At 39.0% G+C, this 25,112-nt stretch overlaps 1 protein-coding gene across 1 annotated transcript in view; it reads right to left on the bottom strand.

Annotated features, from left to right (window-relative positions):
- Positions 1-306: 306 nt before the first annotated feature.
- Positions 307-25,112, bottom strand: part of tmem8b (transmembrane protein 8B) — a 37,189-nt gene continuing 12,383 nt past the window's right edge. Inside the window, exons 7-13 of the mRNA XM_023287889.3 lie at positions 17,878-17,974; positions 17,647-17,770; positions 14,483-14,625; positions 11,983-12,161; positions 10,792-10,938; positions 5,467-5,583; positions 307-1,431 (exon numbers count right to left, since the gene is read on the bottom strand). Coding sequence (XP_023143657.1) covers positions 1,096-1,431; positions 5,467-5,583; positions 10,792-10,938; positions 11,983-12,161; positions 14,483-14,625; positions 17,647-17,770; positions 17,878-17,974 — 1,143 coding nt within the window. The 3' untranslated portion in view covers positions 307-1,095. The remainder of the gene's footprint in view (positions 1,432-5,466; positions 5,584-10,791; positions 10,939-11,982; positions 12,162-14,482; positions 14,626-17,646; positions 17,771-17,877; positions 17,975-25,112) is intronic.

The following is a 25,112-nucleotide window of genomic DNA, read 5'->3' as shown; positions in this document are numbered from 1 at the left end:
GAGCTGCTGATGGATCACACCTAAAAAGGAATACAGCAAACAGTCATAAAACTCTCACAGCTCTGCTTTCCCTTACATAAGAAGAGAGATGCTACACATCGACAGTATGCTCTGAAACTGCCTTCATGCTGCCGCTGTGTAGGAGAATTATTTATCTCTTGCTCTATTCCTGGGAGGATGCTGTTGACAGCGTCTCATCTCACTGTCTGAGAACCACTAGCTTCCATTAGGACCAGGGATTGCAATGTGATGTCTTTGTGGGAGTTTGCGCTACGTTTAAAAGCTTGGAAAGTAGCAGAGTAATACTGAGGCAAAGAAAGAAAACATTTATTGTTCATGAATGTGGTGTCACACGCAGGTCCTGTCAGAAAAGAACAGGGAGGTGAGGTCTTGGTTTGAGGTCTCTGAAGTAATCCTGCCTCCCCCTCTTCTCTTTCAACAGGCAGCTGGACTTTGGAATTGTTCCCTCCGAGAACAATCAGCACATTCGTGTAAAAGCGATACATTGTGATTGCAAAAGACAGTCTAACATTCCACATGACAACTAGGTTTTACATTTGTGATGCCCACTGCGGTTTATATTGTTATAAAAATTTACAGAATAACATTTTTGTGTCTCAGTGCAAAAGATATATCTCAAAAGAATTTCAGAAAAGCCGTGCCCTTGATAAATGTCCACCCATGCCCCCTGCCCGCCCCCTGACCTGTGCCCATAGAGTAAAATAATTGGCCTGTTTACAAGACCACCAATAAATAACCAACAGAAGCAGTTTTACAGTCACCGTCAGATAGCAGCAGTGTTTCAGCTTGACTTTTAAATACATATTCACAAACAACAGTGTGTCACTGTACACCCACGATTCATCAGAACTTTAACTATTGATAATAATAATAATTACATTTGTATTGATAGTAATTACCATGACAATAACAACGGAAGAAAAGGAAAGAAATCCAGTGTGTCACATCAGCATTAAAGTATTTACATTGCTTTTTTAAAAGTTCTGTGGCTTAATTTCCCATGTGTGAATTTCCCAAGTAAAAGAAGGCAATGGAGTGTCTCTAAGGTAAAAGGCTGGGGGTTTGGGGAGTTTATCAGCTGGTACAGATGCTGTTGATGGAGATGATGGCCGGGTCCACCAGGCCCAGCTCCTCGTGCTCGTTCACGCACAGCTGATAGCCGCAGCCCCGCCTACGTTTCAGCGGGGTCACCTTGGTGTCAGGTTTGGCGCGGGGCGGCAGCAGGAAGCCCACGCTGCCCGCGATCAGCATGTGCCAGATGCTGTGGATGTAGAAGTAGTTCTCTTCCGTCTCCACGAAGGCGTAGAGCGCCACGGCAGATGTGGCGATCATGGTGCCCGGGAAGAGGAAGAACACCCAGCGCTTCCAGGTGGGCGGATAGCAACGCCGGCGACGGATGGTGCGCACCGTCTGACAGGCCAACAGACACAACAAGCTTTTCAACGTCACAGCAGACAACCTTTTGTACTTCTACAGCAAAACATAGCAAAACTGTAGAGTAAATGAAATTCATAGTAAATCTAGTAATGCTAATTTAGGTTTTTTTTTCCTCAATCATTTTGGACTATTTTAGTGTATAGTGAGTATAGGTACAATCATACACATTCTGAAATAAACAGTCAAATCGTTAATATTTATTTATATTATGTAAATGGGTTTATAGTTTATCTGGCAATGCTAAGTTCTCATGCTCATTTATTTTTTTCAGTGCATTCCTTTAATAAATTCATATTATTTTAGCATATAGTAAGCATTGGTAAAATGGGACATTTATAAAAAAAATGTATATAGTTAATATTTATTTAAATTAGTATACATATAGTATAAGAAGAAGTAAAATGTATTTCATAGTTTATATGGTAATGCTAATTCAGTTTTTTCACTACACCCCTCCAATAAATTTGTTTGATAAATTAGCTTTATTTTAGTATATAGTGAGCATTAGTAAATTGGGACACTTTCTAAAAAAAAAAAAAAAAGCATGTAATTAATATTTATTCAAATTAATATAGATGTTGTATGTTATGAGAAAAAGTAAAATGCCTACAAATAGCTAGCTACAGCTTTCCAAGTAGGTGAACTAAAACGTGGCTATGCTAGCTATTCTTAATTTGGTTCCAGCAAGCTATGGGATAACATATTTAAAGGAAATTATATTTGATCCAGTTTGATTTCTTTTACCACAGCATGCATTTTGTGATCCTCAAGAATATTTTTTTGTACTGTCAAAATGACAAAGTGTGGGACGCTAACAAATTCACATTTTTCAAAAGGTCAAGTGAAGCACAGAATAGATTCTTAGCAATATTGATACATAATTATATTGCATTACAAAATATATTAGAATCAAGCAGTGAATATTTGTTTTTATAACAATATTTCATGTCAGAGCATCACGTCATTTCAATTACCACTGTGATTTTGGCATCAAGTGTCAAAGTATGTGATGTCACATCCAGTTTTATGACGTCATACCCTTATGAACTTTTTCTTTTCGTCAAATCCCTTTTCAGTGACTCATAAGCAGTGATTCTGGAATATTTTCTATATATATTCATTAAAAAGGTACTTTCCGCAAAAAGCTTAATGGTTCTAATTTGCCAGGTGTCCCATTTTAACAATACTCACCTCTAATTAGATTAGAAGAACATAATTTGTTTGAGTTGAGACCCATTTGCTGACCAAGGTAAACACTTATCTAATTTATTCCCATATGTTTTGAACTGCTGGTAATTTACACCCACAGAGAACCAGCAAAACATTCATTTTTTATAATTATGTTTATCTGATGTGTTCACCGCTGACTAAAAGCTGGAATGTAAATGTTCATTTACATTTGCATGTGTGGTTTCTTTATACTTGTAGGATTAGCAGTATATCACACACGTACCCCAGGCAGCACTTTAGAAAACCACAATGTAAAGAAAACACACAGTTTTCATTTCCGCTTTTTGTAGTAAGTGCTTTATGGTTGATTTTCTTTATGAATTGATCTCCAAAGCCCACGTGTTTAATGTTCTTTCTGACTTAATTTAATGCCAACAGTATAACATGGATATTGGAGTGGGAGAGCGAGCAGGGAGGAGTCATTCAAAAATAGACACCAATGGGGTTTCAGTGAGAGACCAGCTGGCATCTCACTTTTACTGAAGGAACAGAGGGATAGTGTTCTTCATAAATCTCCACCGATTTTACTGTCTGAAAACCGGCATTCATGCCTAATGCTGCAGCAAAAAGTCCATCACGCTGTTCATAATCAGCTGATGGATTAGTGATTGGCCAGTCGTTGCTTTATCTAGTTTGTGATTTATGCTCGTGTTCTGTTTGGCAGTAACTGGATGTGATGTCTCGGTTTGTTTAATCCACAGAATGCGCTCGCTCTTTCTTTAAGTGGCCAAGATTTGCTGCGAGTGCTGCACAAAGAGACTCGAACATTTCATTTCATTCAGCTTCGATTTTCATCGCTTCATAAACAGTGTTTGCTTGCATTGTACTTTTTCCTCCAAACCTTAACGTAAAAAAAATTTGCCCCTCTGTCAGGGGAAATGTAAGCTGTTCATGAATGACAAAAATAATTACCATGTATTCTAGCAGGAAACGGCTCTGATGAAATTATTATGCTGTATACATTTTAGATTAAAGCATGATTATCTATGTGAAGCCAAGTGAGGAAAAACGCGGAATGTGCTTTTACTGCGTTAGCCCCTTTGGAACTGCATATTTTCCTGGTTAGGATAAACAATTCCAGGCTGGGATGCTCTTTTCATGGGGGAGTCAGGGAGCTCATTTAGTTTGGAGAATTGGGGCTATTTGGCATTGACAGACATGAACTTCTCCCCTTCCTCTTACTGCTAATTACACCCTTGCACAGCAGCAGACGCTCTGTGCCCTGCGCTTGACTGATCTAATTCGGTTGTGTCTGGGAACATTCAGAATGCCAAGCTTTGCAGAAACATGACAAGCCGAAATGAAAAGGGCTCTTGTTGAAAATGTGTGGCGCTCAAACTCCGAGGTACGGCACTGAGGAAGAGATGTTGAAATACAGGCATACGCTATTGAACGGCTGATGAATTATTAAATGCCAAGTAATCCGAGCACAAGCCCAGGTTTGTCTTTAAAAATTGGTACAATAGCATGAGATCCGAGTGAAAAGTTGCCGTGTGGAGTTCACTCTTATGGCTAGTTAGTGTGTAAGAAGATCAGAGCTTATGTCTGAGGGTTTCATTCTGTATATGCTGTGACAGCATAGCAGACCATGATGTTTGCATTCTATACTTGTCAAATAACATATGTCAACAAGACATCTAGAACTGAATTACAAATCCACCAAAGCCTAAAGAAAATCATCCAAACAGTGGAACCGACTGGCTTTATGTAAATCTCCCACAATCTCACCATGCGTGAATTTTAAGGCATTAATCAAAGAAGAAAAGATATTTCACTATGTAAAAAAATAAAAATACTGTTTCCTACTCTTTGTGTTCAAGCTGGAGGGTTTACATGGAGGAATTAAACAGTATTTCATCTTCCACTGTTTCTGTAGGATCCTCCGCCTCACAGAAAGATAACACTCAGAGCTACAACTCCCACACTTTATTCAACGCAAAGCTTTCTCCAAGGAAACCACAAACCTTGTTTTCAAACTCATGTCAGAGGTTTGGTGTTAAAGGTTTTTTCTTCTTCTGTTTTTTTTTTTGCAAGAACCTTGCCTGAAAGACTATTATTTTTTATCTTCTCAGTTCAGGGAGCACATTATGACTCGAAGAAGAGTCAGTGAAAGTACAAGCTGAGTTATAATGGAACTACAACCCATGACTAATACCCACAGGCTGCAAAACTTTTAAAGCCCCTTTCCATGCTAATGTAAAATAGCTTCATTGGCCAGAAAACCGACAGTTTTTAGCCATGCACATGTTCCAGGCCTCTGTTAGCTTAAATGACAGATTAAGTCCTGTTACACTTACTGGCATAAGGAACAATAGTGGGACAGTGCACAGACATTTCATCTGCATGTTTGAACAAGCTTTTCAATGAATGTTAAACACACATTATGTATTAAAATAATTACGTTTCGCCTAGTGTGAAAATATCCCTTGTAGAGCAGTTGTACAATTTTACAGACAGCGTGTACTTATAGAAATATGTTTTCTCCTGAAATACCGGACTAAAATTGCACTAATTTAATTATTGTTTTATTTGAAGCTGCACAAGAAAGAATTAGGTAGCACAGTTGTTTCATTTGTTTTTGATTTCATTCAATATTCTCTATCTTTGCTTATCGCTTACACTGCTACAACATGACAATTTTTCAATTTCCTCCCTAATATCAAAAAAATTAATTGTTTTTTCTAATGCAATTAAATACATCACAAAATGAAGCTAAAAAAATCTCTTCTGCAGTAGACTGCTCTTGCCCTGTGCAGTAAATGTGTGAATTTTCCTTACCCATGCCACGGCCATGATGCCCAGAGCAAACAGGCTGGGTCCCAGCAGGTTCCACAGACCGTGACGGTCGAGCTGCAAAGCCATGGACAGAGACATTGCCCCCAGCAGATACAGCACCTTGACAAAAAGCACACAGATCAATATGTGCCCCCCATAAGCCCTGTCAACGCTGCTACATCCCCAGTAAATATAGGAAGATGTTTGTGTGGTCAAGCAACAGCAACTTCTGGAGAACTCAAGGCTGGTGTGGGTTTCTCAAAATTCTAATCTTTCCTCCGACATGTGCTGGAAGAATTTCTATATCAAATGACAGATGGATACTAAACCACCAGGTGATGATTCCTGTTTGTGGACTAGACTTTTATTTTTTCCATTTTGAACCAGTGTCCTATTTTTTTTGGCAGCAAGAGCTTGACTTCCTAACCAACACATGCTGTTTGTGCCTTCATGGAGGTCTAATGGGAAACTGTGCAAGTGCAAAAAGGTTGAATGTACCATAAACAGGCAGGAGAGAGAATGTTGCACCTTACTGAGGCAAGTTGTACATCTGTCAGTACAAATGAGTTCAGTATGGCTATGGAAAACACATGGTGCTGGGCTGAATTGCTTGTAATGTATAGCGCATAGCTGTCTTCAATGTAGTTATTTGGCTTCTCCCTCAGTAATGCAAATGCTTTGTTGTGTTAACCATAGATTGTATATAGAAATCAGACATAGGCTGCTGATCAGAAAAGTAAAGCAGAAGTGGAGGTGCATTAAACCTACATTATTTTTATCAGCCAGTAGGGGGTGACTTTTCATGTTGCAAGAAGCAGCTTGATTCTATAGAAACCTATGGCAAATGACCCTACCTTGATTTGATTTGTTGCTTCAGTAAACATTTTCCTTGTGCATTTGTGGCCTCAATAGTTTAAAGCCTCTTCGAATAAAGCACAATGTTTATATTGTAAATTATGGGTCCATTTGGAATAAAATAATTGATAAAGCAGGGTTTCTAAATCAATCTTTTGTATGCCCTTCCTGACTTTAACCAACACACTCATTTTTTGCTTTTTCATCTATACACGACCACCGTTATCTAAAAACTCATGATTGAGCCCCTCCTGGTTTAGCAATACAAGCCCACAATACACAGCTTTGTAAAAAACTGCCTACATTAAACAGTTGTGATCTGTGGTTAAAGATTTCCATCTTTTGTAGGGACAAATAGGTTTGAGACTAAAAACCACAGTATCCAGAGGCAGTTTCATGTTTCACAGTTTGTTTTGTTTTGCGTTATTTGTTGACAATAAGTAAAGCTTAAAAAAAATGTCCTGCATTGTCAACAGCCACAACTAGAGTGGACTTTTGCAAACAGCATGCAAGCATGCGCTACAAAACAGTAAAAGCCTCTCATTATGTAAATATGCCACCAGTTTAATGCACCAGTGGGGAAACGATCAGTACAGAAAATAACTGCGTCTACCGAGTTCAGGTGAAATCAAATGTGAAGTAATACACTGAACTTCCTCTGTATAGATGCGAGCCACAAAACAACAATAAAAAGCAAATGCTAACAATAGAGGCCCATTCTATAAATAATACCCTTTCTTTTGCCAAGCTCGCAATTGGACATAAAGCCACAGGATATAAAAGACATAAAGAGAGAATGAAAAAAAATCAATAAGCTGTGCTACACATGCTTTGGGAGAACTTAAGCCTGTCCAGGATGCCTAGGGTCTGCATTCTTCTGTGTGAAGGAGAAATTGTGGATTTTTTTGAGGAGGGTGTGGGATGACCTGCCTGCAGGAGAACAGGACTAATTGGCACAAACCAAGGAGGAAAGGAGCAGCGTGGTGCAGCCGGAGGACTCTGTGCAGCCACAGTCATCAGTCATGCTGCACCGCTGGATCATACAGAAGCACCCAAACATGCATGCATTGTATGCAGGCATGAACGCACCGACACTCACAGGCAGGGCTTTTTGCTGTAATGAATTATTATCTGTCATTGTGACAGAAGAGCTGGGAGGAATTCTGGTAGGGACGCTATTTTTGTCTGCTACATATATTTTCATATATAGATTAATATGGACTCCAGTGTTATTTGTACATGTGTAAATTACAACATGCCCAATGGCAGTGACATAATGAGCTGTCATATAAGGCCTGAACATGTCTAAAGTTACTAAAAATTGAAATAATGCGAGCCCGGGCATTTATTTGTGACATTTCAAAGCAATATGCAATGAAGAACTCCTCAGCATAAAAGTGTACTTACAAGCTTTCAACAAATCTCCGGGTCACTTATTAATAATAAAATCATGTTGAAGCTCTTTCCTCTGAGTTTACTGGTTACACTTCACAATTCTGTTGCATTTCTAGGATTGGTTGACACTAAGATTGCTCCAAACGCTGTTTTTTCTGTCATATTCACACAGCATCAGGGTGATTGTCAACATTGTCTACTGGCTCTGTTGACACTTTGCAGATTTGTTGTACCCTTTGTTGAGCTATTGCACATCACAGTGTCACATTACACTTTATTTAAAGAACAATGAATCTGAATATGAATGAAAACTGAAAAATGTCATTCATTTGATCGTAAATTTTGAGATTTGTAAATCAACATATCTCTTTAGACAAGAGATACCAATAATATAAATTATATGTCATGTGTTTAAAAGCACAATTATGGCTTTTTTTCCCCAACTTATACCTGAGTTTTGTAATTGCTGTAACACTGTACCTACCTACATGAAGATGCATAACCCTTTGATGAATAAGATGGATCAAAAGTGACCCAAATCCAATGGAAAATGGGCATCTCCTCACCCACGCTGCGCATCAAATGGTTAAGATCATTTGGATATTTTTCTTTTCCTAATTGCCTAATAACGTCCATGTTTCATGTCCTGCTGCACCAATAATCTCAGCAATCACTTTGCTGAAAACGATGTTATCCTAACCGCTCAATAAAAGGGGTCCAAAACTACCAAATATGCGATAAAATGTAATTATCCTTTAAACCGTTTTATATGTTTCTGACACAGCAACCTTCAGCAAGTTGAGACGAGCAGATCTCCTGAAGCTCTTTCTTTATGTGAACCAGTAAAAATGTCCTTGGAAGATATTTTGCTGGCAAATTTGTGAGGACTTTTTGAGCTTCGAAGGTCCAAAAGTCACATAAACACACGCGCACTATTGCATGCTGCTGGGTCCTTCACCCTCTACTGCTGCCGCTGCCACAGACATTAACAAACGCACACAAACGAGCAAACAAACACACTCTCTTTCTAGTACACAAACGCACACAGTTCCACTTGCCAGTCCTGACATGTGCGATTTGATTAGTGACTGTGTACTGCAGCGCTAAGCAAAAATGAAAACTCCAGAGGACAGCAGATGTTCGTGTACGCTCCCTCCCTCCCAATGCTGCCTCCCTCTGTCTCATTTATGGACATGGACACACATTTACGCAAACACACACTTCTTTTTTTTTTTTTTTTGGCTCCATCTTGGTGTGCAGCCAGGGAATGACCCAGGGAGAAGGTGCACCTGTTAGTGTTTACCGTCATCCAACGCAATATGCCAACAACCGGAGAGCTTTAGCGCCGCGTAATGCTGATCCTAACACATTGATCGTTTAATTTAGATCCAAAAATTGAGCCATATGTGCAGTTCATTTATAGCCCTCCTATAAGGCTCTGCAGCTTCTCCATCCTATCATTTCTCTCTCTCTTTCTCTTTGCTTCAGGGCCTTTTCTCTCAGTTTAGGTGCTGCCAGACTGCATGACAGTGGAAATGCATTACGGTCCGAAGATGTCTGGCTCCACTTGTCTGAATCGCTGCCCACGTCTAACTTTATTTATTTATTTTTTTTTTGTCGAGCAAATCCAAGAGGTCGAGTTGCTCTTCTGAGTGGCCGCTTCCACGTTTAGAAACAGCACCGAGCCAATCGGTGCAATTTGTGGGCGAAGCTGAAGGTGGTGACATCGGCTGCGCTCTACGCGGCCATGCTGATGCGCCGCTTATTACTTAGAAGCCAGGGCAGGAAATAAAAAAAATAATTCTCATCTGGAGTGCAGGCAATTTATGAGGTGACAGGTACAATGCTGAATCATTGTCAGCTAATAATAAAACCGCAGCAGGTGCTGGAGATCCTCTGATAAGCTCCACCACAATAAGCCATGGAAAATATGTGTTTATTAGGCTGCCGTAAATTTTCTTGATTGGTTCATGTCGTCGTTGTGTTTTCCCTCCTTTGTGATTGCCTGCCTCATCGTCGCTAGGTTCGCCTGCGTTCAATTAGTCTGTTTGTGCATTCATATTCCCGTGCTTCCCCTTGTCAATTGTCACTTCCTCTGAGGTTGTCCTTATTTATCTCGCTTGTGTCCTTCATGCCTCGTCTTCCACTACTTTCAGTTTGTTTTAGTTAGTTTTCACTGCTTTATTGTATTTCTATTTGTCTGTAATAACAACAATAACTTTATTTATATGGGACCTTTAAAAAACTGAGTTTACAATGTGCTTTGCCAGACAAGCAAAATTACAACAAAAAAACAAGTCAGCAGGCCAAACAAAAAGGAAAAAACGGGAAGCCAAAACTGGAGAAAAGGTGTTAGACACAGTAAAAGATACAAAATGCAAAATACACTATTTCAGCATAAACAAATGAAAAGAGCACCAATTGATACAAATAATAATCGAGCGCATCAAGATGCCATAGTATAGAGTGAAAGAGAGGACATCACACATAAGCATATCTATAAAAATGGGTTTTAGGAAGTGATTTAAAAGAAGAAACTGATCTTCAAGCCTTATCTGTTCAGGTAGGTCATTCCAAAGCTGGGAAGCAGTAATAGCAAAAGCAGGGTTACCCTTGGATTTAAGCCTCAAATTTGGAACAGTCAGAAGGTCCCCACCTGAGAGTCTAAGGCTGCAAACTGGCTTTAATGGGATCAGCAGTTCTGTGTAAACCTCAGCCTGTTCCCTGCTTTTTGTTACCTGCTTGGATTTCTGCATTTGAGCCAGTTTGAAAAAGAGTTTGCCTTTGCTTTTGAAACCTGCCTCCAGTGTCAAAGTAGACGTTCTGTCAGTTCAAGACTCCGATATATTGTCATGGCTTATATGCAGAGCTTATGAAGCAGCGTACTCAATGTCCTATGTGAAAGATGCAGGTTATGTAGAAACAAATAGGGTATTTCAGTTGGAATATCAGAGCAAATCCTGCACTTGATTAATATCCATTGACAAACTACAGTTCTGTCAAAAAAAAAACTGTCGTGTGATTTTTTATTCCACCCATGTTCCCAGATTCCTGTTTAGAAGTGCAGTAGAAACACACCTGCTTGATGATGGACTTCAGCCGGGCCATAGCGATGACGGTGACCCACACCGACATGAGCGAGCCGAGGAAGTCACAGAACTGCAGCACGTCATACTCCATGATGCAAAAGACCACAATACCTGGCTGGTCGCATGCATGGTAGAACTGTGAGAAGAAAGGGAAAAGACAGCAGATGTGTCAAAATAATATATGGAATAACTCCCATTAAAAATGTTTACTTCATTAAAAATGTACTCTTTGCTAACAGGTAGGTGCATGATGGGTTGTTCCTTCCTTGACAAACAACTACTGGTACTATGGTATGATGAGCTGGACATGATTTGTCTGTTAGGCTCTAGGTAGAAAAGTAATCTTAGTTGATTCCAGTACAGGTTATTGGTAACCACTCCTTTACAAACTCATATAAGGCCTCTGGAACACACTGGAGAACCTTTCATGATTAAAACAAAGAAAAAAGATAGCTTTCACATTCAGGAATATTAGCAATAAGTGCGACAGACATACTGGTAAACTAACTTTCCTGAATATGGAAATGAAGGCCTGCATGGATACATTATCTAACCATATCATTTTCAAATCTGACAAAGAATCTTTACCCATACTGAGACAAATTTCAGTTGTGAAAGCCAGTGATAATGCATACAGTCAGATACCATTAAGCCATCCTTTCTTATGGATGATTGAATCTTTTGGAATTTCATTCTAGGACACTTATTTTTTAAAGTAAATATATGAACTGCACTATGCGTTAATGTAAACAGCTTTAAGGGAATATAACAGGGAATAAAGGAGCATCTATATTCAAAATAAGTGAGGAAGGACATTCATTTTTTTTAATTGCAGCCATTTCTGAATCTGGTATATATTCAGGTGGATTATTCATAACTAGGACTGTGTCATCTGCATACAGTGAAATGTTTTCTGTATTACGTGTCAGTTATTTAGCCAAACATGTCACAACCTAATTACTGTCTCAAAACGTCTACTATTGTAGTTGCTGTCATGCTTTAATATTTTTTCTATGAATCTATTCATAAAAAACATCACTCCATATTTCACGGTCATAAACTCCACAGGTAGCTTGCTATGATGACCACAATCAGCATATTTCTTTGCGTCACAGTTTTTTTTCTCTCTCTCATTTCTCATTAAAGCAAACTACAGCTATAAATGTATACAGTCACTCACAGTGGAGAAGAACATAGTGAAGATGTAGACTGAAGCCTCCAGCAGGTAGTGGCTTCGGATGGCGATGGCCACAGGTGGGACAAACATCAGGTTACTGAGACAGAGCAACAGGGTAGAGAGGAGCTGGAAACTGTAGGAGTAGGCTTCCGAGTTGTCTGTGCATCCCCAGCCATCCCAGCCTGATGATACACACACAAACACTATCAGTACTATGCACTGACCTAAGACAAAAGAGATCCAACAGACCTACAAAAAGTATTCATCCCCCTTAAACATTCTACCTGTTTTGATCTCTTTTAATCATTAAATCTTGGTGATTATAACTTGGCTTTTTAAACTAAAAAGACCTTTTCCTACCAACATGACAACAGATTTCTACAAGCCTACAAACCAGTATTTCTCAGATGCACCTTTGGCTGCAAATACAACACTGAGACTGAGTGGATAGCTGTCAATCAGCCTTGCACATCTGGACACTATAATTTTACCACATTGTTTCTTGCAAAACTGTCAGGTTGCACTAGAAATATGAGTGAACAGTCTTTTTCAAATCCAGCTACAAACTCCCAACTGGACTTCAGTCTAGGCTTTAACTTGGCCACTCCAGAACCTTCACCTTCAACCAGTTGTGGCTCTATGCTTTGGTTGATCTGCTGGAAAACAAATCTTTTCAGGTTGTCCTCTGGGATTTCCCTATACTTTGCTGCTATAATTTGACCATCTACCTTCACAAGCTTTCCATCAGATCAAAGAATCTTCTTCCAGTTGAATTCAGAGTCTCCCGCATGTCATCCCGTGAACTCTTGTTTTTTTCAAACAGTAGCTTTTTCTTTGTCATTCTCCCAAAACATTTTGAATCATGAAGAACATTGAACTGTTGCTGTTTAGTCTCTCCCATCTCAGCTGCCAGAGCTTGTACCTCCTTCTATACCATAATCACTCAAGACACATTCTCTGCACTCAAATTATGTTCAAGTTGTGAACTGTGTGACTTCTAGCACTGATTCACTGCACCTGTGTTGAATTCGGTGAGTCACTTTAAAGAGAGTGAAAACTTATAAAAGCACTTATTTCATGTTTTCAATTTATTGAAATTACTTTGTAGAAATCTGTTTTCACTTTGACATGAATGAGTTTTCCTTTTTATAAAATCTTCTCAGAAAAACAAATTAAATTGACCATGATTCAACGTTGAAAGGAAATAAAAGGGGAAACAAGCATCCAAGCGAGGTGAACTCTTTCTACAGACTGTAAGAGAGCTTTTGTGTTGGCAGGCTTTATAGGCAGAAAAAAAAAAGAATTAAATAGTTCCTGTCTTCCTTAAACTCGAATAAATCTTTGGAAAGAACTCTTAAATGTTTTTGTTGATGCATGAGAAGGAACTCTCCAGTAGATGAAACAGTTTATTTCAAAACCTTATGCTTTGAATTTATAGCATCTCTGAAAACGTATAAAATATTTATCTCTTGACAAAATGAATACTTCAGCAGCCCTTTCTTGTGGACAGATATTTCTCTGTAAAAATAACCTAAAACAAACACAATATGTGTGAAGTTGTTTATCCTGCACAATACAGTCTCCTGGTGCGAACTCCCTTCTATTTTAAAACACGCCTGCTTTGCCACATTGGATCCTTATCAAGTGGTGGATTGGATGAGACAGTGTGAATTAAATATTCCTGAGCACTGTTGAACAGAGGTTTTGCAGTGTGAGACGGGCCAAGGGCAAGTGCTGAATGCAAAGTGCCTGCCAGGAAGCAGTCACACATATGAAGTATGACAATGAATTTAACTGAAGAGAAACCAGCTATGATAAAAGAAGATCAAAGGCAGGATTTAAAAAAGCCTCAGAGGACACGCTTTGTTTAGTTTCATAAGCTCATCTTTTATTGAAAAGCTGTTTGTAATTAAGAGTGTGTCTTATTGTCTTATCAAAACGGCTTGTATTAAAAGATTAATACCAGGCCGCTGTATGACTCATTGGACAGTGGAACATACAGTTTAACTGCAGGATTGTCAGTTCAATTCTAGAAAATGACCTGTGCCACCCCACCTGGCTCTCTCCCATTTTCTTGTCACTCTGCATGATGTATTTTCCAACAAATGAGAAATTCTTTGTAGCAGTGATGATCCCGTTTCTTCAAAGAAACTTTTATCTTGTGTGAGAAAAAAATCTTTTGACCTAAGGACAAGTCCAATTATTTATTCATAGTTACACTGCCTACTAATTATTTAATGCTAATAAATAATTAAGGGCATTGTTCAATATCTAGTATTAATGATAAAAAAAAAAAACTTACTGGGTTTTGACAGTAATGGACTAACCTGGACTTTAAGTTACAATCAAAAGAAAACGTTAGCAGACCACTCAATCTGAATTTAATTTACACTGTGCATGAATTCAATCAACAAACAAGGAGGAAAACACACTTATCATGTGAGTTTGAAAATTACACTGACAATGCAATGTGCCGTGATGGATTTTTGAAGTAAATTGTTACCTGCTTTGCATTCACATGCAGCGTACAGGTAGTTGTTGGTGCGCAGGAGCTTGCACTGTCCATACGTCCCACAGTCATTGATGCATGGAGTTAGATAGGAGCGCATGTAGACTTCAGCAGTCACATTGGTGCATGACTCAAATCTGGAAAAGGCACAAGCAGGATGTTGGTTTATCATCTGAACAAAGTCTCCAATTTGTCCAATATGGCTAAACACATCCAAACTTTAGCATCTGTTCACCCTCAGCTGCTGCTTGCATTTCCTGACAGTTGTTAACATGCTAAATTAAGATGGTAAACATGATCCTTGCTAAATATCAGCATGTTAGCACAGTCATTATGAGCATGTTATCACGCTGGCATTCACATTCCACTTCAAAACTCTCCACATTTGGCCTCGAGAGCTGCTAGTGCACCTGTGATGCTTTGGCCTTGTTGTTCTGTGTCCCCCAGCTCTCTCATCACCACAGCACAGTGGAGATCACAAAGGTTGTTTTTAGGTTTGTCAGATGGAACACAACTTTACTCTATTGGGCGTGTGCAATTTCCGACTTCATTAGGCAATTACAAAAGTAATTTTCTGTAAATGAATGTGTCCTATACAGACCAACAAGAAAACTAGAGTTCTACTGCAATAGTGGTACACCTTCATTAGGTGTTTCAATTAGGTGACCCAACTGGAATATTTTACATTACTTTACCTATAATCACAGCCTCCATTTTTTTGACTTCTCCTGCCATTTCTAAGGAAATGTTTCTGACAAAAGTAGCTTTTTTTTTTGATAATTACAGCCTGACAGAGGTTATTGTTATGCAGGAATCTACAGCCTAGTAATTAACAACTGCACATAGACCTATACATAATTTACCTCTGACACTACATGGGAAAAAAGGAAGAAAGAAAAAAAAACAAATGCTTGCATTGTATCTTTTCTAATTGCTGGCTTCTACAATCAATTACATAAAATGACACTCCAGGAGGTAACAAATGTGGTTCTTTGTATTTTCCCCACAACACATTTTGTTATAATTGACACAGCTGCTTGCTCCTTTAGTTTTTAAGTTGTATCAATCAACTTAATTGTAACCTTAAAGAGCACCTGTCATTCACACCACCACTTTTCCTCCCTAACAAGGTCTGACTGATTCAGCAGGTGTAAATGTGTAGAAATGTAACGCATAGCAATATGAATGTTGTCCGCATTTTCATACCTGTGCGTGTGAGGATGAGTCCATGTCCCACACCATCTGTTATTATCTGTTATTCAAATTCAATTGGAAGTCCCAAGTGGTCGAGAAAAAATCTGCTTAATTTCATTCCGTTCACATTTTCGTGCCATTAAGAGTTTGGCAAAAACAGCTCAATCTGCTGAATAGCTAATACTTAAGAACTCATGGAAAACACTGCGATGGACAACTTAATGGAAACATTCTCCCCCAACTTCTCTTTCTGATATTTCTCGTAATGACTTTAATCAACCCTCAGAGAAAAAGCGTGTACTTATTCAATTCATCTGTGGAGTAAAAAAGAATGTAGAAGGGTGGAGAGAATAGCAGAGATTACAAGATATTTTCCAACAAAAGGTAAGAGCTGTGCCCTTCTACAAAAAGCACAGCATGACTAGTGAAAGGTGGCAGAAAATGATGACATTTCACCAGTCATGCTTTATTACGTAAACATATTTACATAGTTTTGTTTGGAATTCTGGAAATGCAAATGCAGGGATATGAAAAATCTGGCTTTTAAACCACTAAATCTAACCCTCTTCCATGTCATATGCTAGGTGTGCACCATAAGGACATTTGTAAAGCCGATGCCAAGCCAGTCTGCTGGGTGACAGATGGGAGAGGATGTGGCTGAACGACGGAGGCTCCACCGTTCAAACAGTAAGAACAGTGTCTCCATTAGGGCGCTGAATTATTAATTTTTGGTAAACAAACGTGATTGCTTTACGAAGATGAGTTCAGAAGAAATACTGAATGTCCTATTTTGCAGTTGTTTCCTGTAATTGACAGCAAATACTGCTTCACAGAGGTTGTTGTGGGGCACTGGGACCAAGCCTAAGAATTGATTATGAGACTGTCAAAAATTTATGAGCAACAGTCATTCAACTGGTTTCAATGAATTTCTGCTTGTAAATCATGTTTTTGAGATTTTTTTGGGGTTGAGCACTCCAGAGAATACAATTCACAGAGTTGTTTCCGTTATAGAGGCATAGTTTGAAATGTTGGGAAATCTATTTATTTGCTATCTTGCCAAGTGTTGGATGAAAAAATAAGTACCTGTCTTGTCAGGTGGATTATTAAATTTGGTCAGAGCTGTTCAACCCTATTTTTACAGTCTTTCTGGACTAAGCTAAGTTAACAAACTGCTGGAAGAAGCTTCATATTTAGCGTACAGCCATTAAAGGGATATCGATCAATTATACTAGGTCAAGAGAGCAAATGTGGGTCATTTTAATGCTTTGCAGGTCTTTGTTCTGGCTGGCTGTGGACTCCCCCGGCCGATCAAATGGCACAATCCAGCCACATAAGGCAAAACACAGACATGGAAAATAAGGATAATTAGTTGTTTTTTTATGTTTACTCAAAAAATTGAATTCTGAAGCAACAACCGAAACATAACCAATTAAATATGAAATTAAAAGACTATTATCCCATTTGTGAAGTAATCAAAAACAAAGGATAATTAAAGTTTCAAAGCCATTTTTCATTTGATCTATTCTGATGATACAACTTATACAAAGGATCCCTGTGCCAGCTTAAAGATATGCATGTTGGGTTAATTGGTGATTGTAAATTGGCAGTAGGTGTGGTTGTCTGTCTGTCTGTCTGTCTGTCTGTCTGTCTGTCTGTCTGTCTGTCTGTCTGTCTGTCTGTCTGTCTGTCTGTCCTGGCAATCTGTTCAGGATGCACCCCATCTTTCACTCACTGTTACTTGGGATAGACTCAAGCCTCCCATGACCCTCTACATTAAAATGTGGAAATAGCTAACAGATGGGTGGATGGACTGGAACAAAGAAAGTGTTACATGTACCAAATATGGCTTTTCAAACTTTCCCTTTAAAGAGCCACAAGGCAGATTTTGTGCCAGTAGATTCTATTCATGAATAACTACTTTAATGGTGTGAAGTTTTGCTGTGAAGCAGTATTGTCTCGCTCACCCGTGCTCGGTGGCGCATAGAGAGCGCAGACTGAGGTACCAGGTGCCTGTTTGTGGGTAGGGAATCCTCAGTTTGGTGATATTAGCAGAGGCGTTCACTGAAAGGAAAAACCCAGCCACAGATTCTGGAGACAAACAGAAGAAAACAATGAGACGCAGCTTTACTTTGTGGTCTATTAATTGGGGGATTACTAAACATGTGGCTATTGTGTCCAATTTAAAGTCGACGTACCTGATTCGCATTTCAGCGACGAGTTTTCCCGTAAGAAAAGAGGCATGCCGTGGTTCAGGCATCCGAACACGGTGAGATTGGCTCCTTTCAGCGTAGACTGTAGAAGAAGCGCAAGCAAAACGTCATTCATCCTTCCAACCATCAACCATCTGCTGCCATCACGCCGGTGTGCAAACACCGTTCATGATTACCTCAGGCCTCTTTTCCCCCTCAGCCATGAGATAGTAAACTTTAAAACTAACAAATCAAGTGAAACTGCTCTCTCTCTCTCCGCCCGAGGCACCTAAATGAAGATGTTGGCAGTTTATCTCCTTAAAGCATCAATTATACATTAACATGCTCATACATTGAAAAAATGCAGGAGAATTATTCAAGCTTTGGGAACTGCATACGCTTATACAAATTGGCTCATTCTGAAGAGAAGTGAATGGAGGCCACCACAGTCCAATTTGGTGTATCAGTGGAAGAACATCAGAAGCACAAATAACAGCAACACGCTAGATGTGTTGATAAATGCACTCAAGTACCAAATTTGACACTTTATTAAGTCCTAACTCATTTACAGTGTCTTTTGGAATGAAGAGTTGGTGCATCAGAGCGATGAATTGATTTTCAAAAAAAATGAAAAGTGCACTTGAAATCAGTAGAAGTCCTTTGAACTCAGACAAAAATTTTATCGAACAAGATTCAGCACATCACATGTACTGTCTTTGTGTGCAGAGGGAAATACACTTGCTGGTTGGGATAACTTTAGGCAATTATTTCTTGAATAAATAAGATTTCTACCGCCCCGTTAGCATAAAATGAGCATAATGTATATGCAGGGAGTTGGCAAAGTTGTTGATTAATGCAATGACTAACAAACACTTTGCCAGGTGCTGAGATTTCAGGCTTCTTAAACTCACCATCTGGCCTGCACTCTCTTGGTAGTAAGAGTAAATCACGCCCACTGGCATTTTGAGATAGTCCCTCATACCTCTCCTCCCCTTCTCTAGTCCTGACTCTCTACAGTTTGAAGATAAAGGATTAAGGAAGAAACACTCAAGTATGGAAAATCGCCCATCCAACACAAAGCAAAGGGGACAAGAGGCCTCCAAAGCCAGATTCTCAGCCAAAAATACAGATGTTTTTATTGGCAACATGGCAACATTGGTGCATCAATCCAGACTAAAATATCTCAACAAATATAACATGAATTGGTATGGAATTTATCAGATGTAGCCAAGATGTCTAGAAGGTGAAATCTAAAGACTGGTGATCTTTGGATTTTTTCCTCTAGTGACACCAGACAATATAATGTAAAATATAAAAATATACAGAATATATCCCCTTTGCGCCCTACAAGCTGTGTCCTTTCCCTGAGAGTAAGCTGATCCGTTCCAACCCCACAGTGTTTGGAATAGCATCCTCATCTTCCAAGCATGATATCCCAATTTTCCTAGCTGGAATTCTAAATGGATGGTTGGGTTTACTGCTTTGGGAATCAAGAGAAAGAATGACTTGACTGGCTCTACAGGCAACCAAAAAAGGCACTGCAACTGGTCAACGTTCACAGACGTCCTACATTTCTGCCCTCCGATTGGTTCCCTTGTCTCGACCAGCTGTCCTCTTCTACCTACTCTTCTTCCTCCTTGTAATTCTCTTCCTCATTATTGTTCATGCCATTTCTGTGATCTCCCTCCTTTTTGGTCCTTCCTGGTGCTTCACTCCATCCTGTTCTGTATTCTATTTTTTGGCTGCCAGTAGAGACAGTCAGGTCATTCTTTCTCTTGATTCCTAAAGGAATAAAAGCAGCCATCCATTCAGAATTCCAGTTACGAAAATCGGGATATCATGCTTGGAACATGGGGATGCTATTCCAAACACTACGGGGTTGGAACGGCTCAGCTTACACTGAGGGAAAGGACACAACTTGTAGGGCACAAAGGGGATGTAGTCTGTTTTGTTGTGTTTTTGCACAGAAGTTCATGGTCCCCAGAGGGTGAATCCAACATGAAATTGAGATTTTTGCCACAGACTTAAATGTCCACAACTGCCATAAAGTTCACAACAGACCACTAAGTTCCATAGAGGATTAATTCTAATGACCTTGGTGATTCTTTGACTATTATTCTAGCACCACCAGTAAGTCAAATTTAAATATCTATCGGATGGATCAGAAGAAAATTCAGTTCAGACTAATGGTTCCCAGATGATATATTGTAACACCTTCATTGCTTTATTTTTTAGCACCGCTATAAAGTTGACAATGAAGTTCTTTACTAATATGTCTCAAAAGCTACTAATGGCAATTATCTCCTGACTTTTTATTCAGCGCCATCATCAGGCCAAATGAGACAGGAGGAAACCTTTTAAGTTGTTACCTGTCTTCCTGGCCCAGAAAAAGCTCGACAGAGGATTTAAAAAGACTCCAAACTTTTTTTTTTTTGTCAGGGTACTTCATCTATCCTAAACAGAACAAAAAAAAGATTTTTTTCCTTGTGTTTCAACATCTCATTCCTTGTTGTTAAAGTCACCGTCCAGTCATTGATTAAACCCCTAAAAACTCAATTTTGTGTTTCAAAGTTACATATTTACAAGTATTTTTTCCATGACAATAATCCCATCCTGCCTTAAAATAGCCTAGATGGAACTCTACACTGTCGCTTCCTTTAGAACGTGCAGATGTATGAAGTTTCTGTCTCTCTCATTGTGGGTACAGCATACCAACTCACCTACAACTCTGCTCAGACACTGTAAAACTACTTTGAGCTACACAAACTGTAATACTGCAGTAATTCAAAAGTGTATGTCCAAAATGGAAACGGAAATCCTGAATAAGAAGAATGATATGGAAAGTCTCACCTCACAAGTTGATAGAATTGTTTTGTTTTTTTTTAGGTTTCGTACATATAAAACCACATAAATTGTAACCTGTGTTCGAAAATGTCATTGGTGTACTATGGCTTCAAGAGAGAAATGCTCAGCCATAGCACTGACTGCTTATTTCACTCATGATGCATCATTTAAAACATAAAAAACACCATATGGACCAGTCAACAAGGTAGAAAAACTTAACAGAAGGGGGCTTTCTTCTGCCACTATTAAAATGAAACTATAGGAATAACTAAAAGTTTCCATCACATATTGAACGTTAAAAACATGATGTAACTGCATATCATTTGTGTTTTGAAACTAATACTATAAATTCATGTTGGAAGTATTTCCAATGAGCGCACTCTTACTGTGTGCACAAAAAAGAAAACGACATACCTTAATTAAACGTTGCAGCATCTTGAATCTTTTTGATCACAGTCAGTCTTTTCTGACTTTGGAATTGACTCTCAAAAACTAGTATCTCATTGTAACTATATTATATTATAAACTGTTCTCAGAGTAATACCACATTCTTGAAATGGTTCTTCACACTGACACACTCGTGAGGCAAAGTGTAGTTTGTCAAGGTTTAGTGAGGATTCAGCTTTATGCCATCTCATATAAAAAACCAAATCCCAATGTGGTGTCTTAACCCCACCCAACCCTATCATTCAGGCTGCTACTGGGATTGTTATGGGGTTGAATTTTGTCACTTGGCTCACATGAAGCCACACTACCATGACTCTCACACTGTTTGGAGTGTACTGACTCTTTGTTCTGTACTGAACAAATGAACAAAGTCAAACTATGTGACCGGTAAAATGTAGCAGTTCATTTTTGTACACCAAAGCTGGATTTAATGATGGAGTTCAGGTTGCTGCACGTCCATCAGAATTAAAACACTTAAGCACTGAAACACAATAAAGTACAGCTAATTTGTAGCTCTTTATAGGTGCTGATAACCCAAATGAGGGCAAAAAGAAAATGGTTATATTGATTTATTTCTAAAGAACTTGAAGAAGCTCACATGGGCCTGCAGTGTGTTCATTCTCATAGTCAAGGTAGAAGCATCTTTCAGAGCCAGTGTGTTTTTTCAGAGTTGATGATCTGTTCCACCCATAATATCCTAATAAGAGATCATTTGTCAAAGTTAACACCTTAACAAATGATCTCTTTTTGTTATTTCCCTGTAAACATCCTGGTTCGCCTGGAAAAAAACATGACATTAGGGAAGCAAGATTATCTCTAGATCCAGATGATTAGTTTGTGATATGTTTGATTTATCACCCGAACCTCTAGAAACCAGGAAATTCCTCTTTCCTTTGTTTTAAACTGCCTCTCTGTGAGGAGCTGAATTAAGATTTTACTGATAACTTTTGAGACACAGTTTGTCTGGCTGGATAATTTCCCCCTCAATATGGATGAGGACTCTTCCTCAGCACCCTCCAGCACTGCCATCCACAGCCCAGCATTTTGAAATACCTTCAGCTGTCAGGACACTATGTGATCTGTTGCTAATCAGTATTCATTTCCTGTTCTGCTTTAAGCCCTATTTTAAAGTCATGTCTGGAATTTTAATCTAAATGCCGCCCAGGGTTCTATTTACTGCTTTTACGTGTAAAGCGTTTTGTAACGGTGTTGTGAACATGGTGTATTAATTACTCTTAACATTGTGATTTATATGCTCAATCTCATTGTGCAGCTGTTAGTTGTGATTGCTGAATGTGAGCGGCGGAGATATAATTCAATCAGAAGAACCAACTACCAAGAAAGTAGTGCTCAAGGTTACTGATTGTAGAGTAAACATCTTTTCAAAAGCACTACTGCGTTAACACAGACACGTCGACTCTGATGGCGAGAATGAAGAGAAGAAACTTTTGATCAACGCCAGCGTGTCTCTGCTGTGTGCTCATGTGTCTTTTGCTTCACTAAATTTCCCAGGAGATTTGTGGATGACACATGCCAGGAAGGACACAATGCCAACCGATGCAGGAACATGGATGGAGCTGGCATGTGTGCTATACGCTGCACATCCCAGTGCTCAAACTAATTAAGTAACTTCGTGACGGATTTTGATAAATGAAATATTAAACTGCCTTATGTTTTGACTCATATTCGGTATTGTGGTTTCAGCAAGAAATCTCATCCTCTGAGTGTACGCATGCTGCTTAGCAACAGAAAATTGAAAGTTTTTTTTTCTTATTTTGGCTTCAATTCAGCATTTTCATTTAACCAGAACAGATTAATGGACAACCCACACATAAATAATTTCAGATTTTGTTGTAAGTATGTATTTATTTATTTTTTTACTTTCCTTTATTGACATTTTTAAGTAAGAAATGCTGTTCTTTTGTATATTTATATGCATATGTATTTGTACACATAACAAATAAATGAGTGCTGCAATAAGTGTGCAATAAATGGAAATAAACAATTTGTAAATTGATAATTAGATACAGAAAACCTGATATAATCACCCATTTTACTTTTTAATCTTTATGTTACTGTTTTACTGTTATGCACTAAAACACCAACTCAAATTCCTTGTATGTGAAAACCTAACTGGCAGTTAATCGTTTCTGATTCCGATTCTCTGATTTTGATTAATTTATTTATTATTACCTGGAAAATTTTGTACCTATTATTTTATTTTGAAGGCATCGCGCATATTTTCTCACTCATTTATTTCCCACCTCACATTTGGTCCCACGTATTCAGAGTCGAATGTATTGCTGCAGCATAAAAGCTAACAAGTCAAACACTGATAAGGTCTCGAGTACTAACACTCATTACGGGGCTTACAATTCCTTTTTTTCTGCACAAAACCTACTGAAAGCAAACTTTTGAAAGATGCCTCTAAAGCGATTAAATCAATGCACTTCCAGGGGAGGTATCAGTGGCAATAAAAGCCATATGCATTCCTTTCACACTCTCACACAGAGTGATGCAAGGCAGACAAGCAGCGCCAGCTATTGTCTCCTAAAGCCCTGCAAATCTGCCAGAGTCCCCCACCGGCAGCGGCTGACTGGATTCTGTGCCTGTGACAAGCACAGTGACAGATCATCGCTGAGGGGGGAGAAATCTGTCCATAGAATAATATAGCATGACAGTCTCTCTGAAGAACACATCTCACAGGCTCATACAACTATCACACAAACCAGGTTTCACCACAGCTTCTGTGGCATTTACAGATTGAGTTAAAATCAAGCAGCTATACGCACTTATGACTACATTGGAATGAAGGGCGAGAGGGATCACGGTCAATCCCACTCAGAGAACATTCAGATTGATATTGCAAAGCTCGTACAGATAAGTGCAAACAGATGTTCTCCTGAGTGGACTGTAGGATGAAGCACACATACATAAACATGAGGGCAAAATGACCACTCCACAGAGAAAGGAGCAGGGCTGCCATTTAAACTCAGGATGACCTTTCTGGAAGGTGACAGCAGACACATCCACCGAGCGGCTGGTCAATAAACCGTCAAATTAATTACAGTCGATTATTTTCATTTCCTCTCTAAAATCCACTATTTGGGTTTTTCTCTGACATTCTGGGAAGTAAGTCTGTTGGCTTTCTTACCAGGGGTTAGATGAGAAGATTGATTATCAATTTCATCTCTGTGTGTTCAGTAGAGATGAAGGATGTGTGTTTAGCTCAGCTTATCACAAAGTCTGGAAGCAGGGAGAAACAGCTTGGAGGCTGCATTTCAACTACTTCAAACATGTCAGTTTTACATATAAAGCTGCAACTGGCGATTATTTTAATGATGAATCCATTGAACATTTTGCCCATAAAATCTTCAGCAGAGACTCTTTTTTTTTTGGTTAATTTTAGAGTTGCTAGAAGGGCAGATTTTTTTCTCCTTTTTGTACGTCAGCTGTTTCCTCCTGTTTCTGCCTTTTGTTAAAGCATCAGTACTGTAGGCTAAAAATGTCCTTGACCAATATCTTTTCTGAATACAGAGGAATAACACTGATATCAGTCTAACTCTCAGGAAGGCAATATTTCCCAAAATGTCAGGATATTCCTTTGAACCAAACAATCAAAGATATCTATTCGGATTTTATGCTTCATCCCCCAGTTATTTCAACACTGGCTGGCTTGCTTTTCTATTAAGAGTGAAATGTTTAAAAGTCCATCTGCCAGCCTGTAGCTCTCCAGTTTCTGGCTCCCCGCAGACCTCCAGAGCTGCTGCAGGTGCATTCCTAATGCCATTACTATCTGAAGGACAGATCAACAGAGACAAATCAAATCCTGCTTGGCTTGGGTTTTTGCATGTTGTTCGCTCTCAATTAGAGACATATGTCACAAGCCCAAACACTGGCGCCTGTTTCGTTGTGAACTTTTTCAGTTCCCACTGCAAAGTCTATGACCA

This window comes from Amphiprion ocellaris, chromosome 6 (assembly GCF_022539595.1).
Source record: "Amphiprion ocellaris isolate individual 3 ecotype Okinawa chromosome 6, ASM2253959v1, whole genome shotgun sequence".
Classification (NCBI taxonomy): Eukaryota; Metazoa; Chordata; class Actinopteri; family Pomacentridae; genus Amphiprion; species Amphiprion ocellaris.
This window is presented reverse-complemented; position numbering and strand designations above follow the sequence as displayed.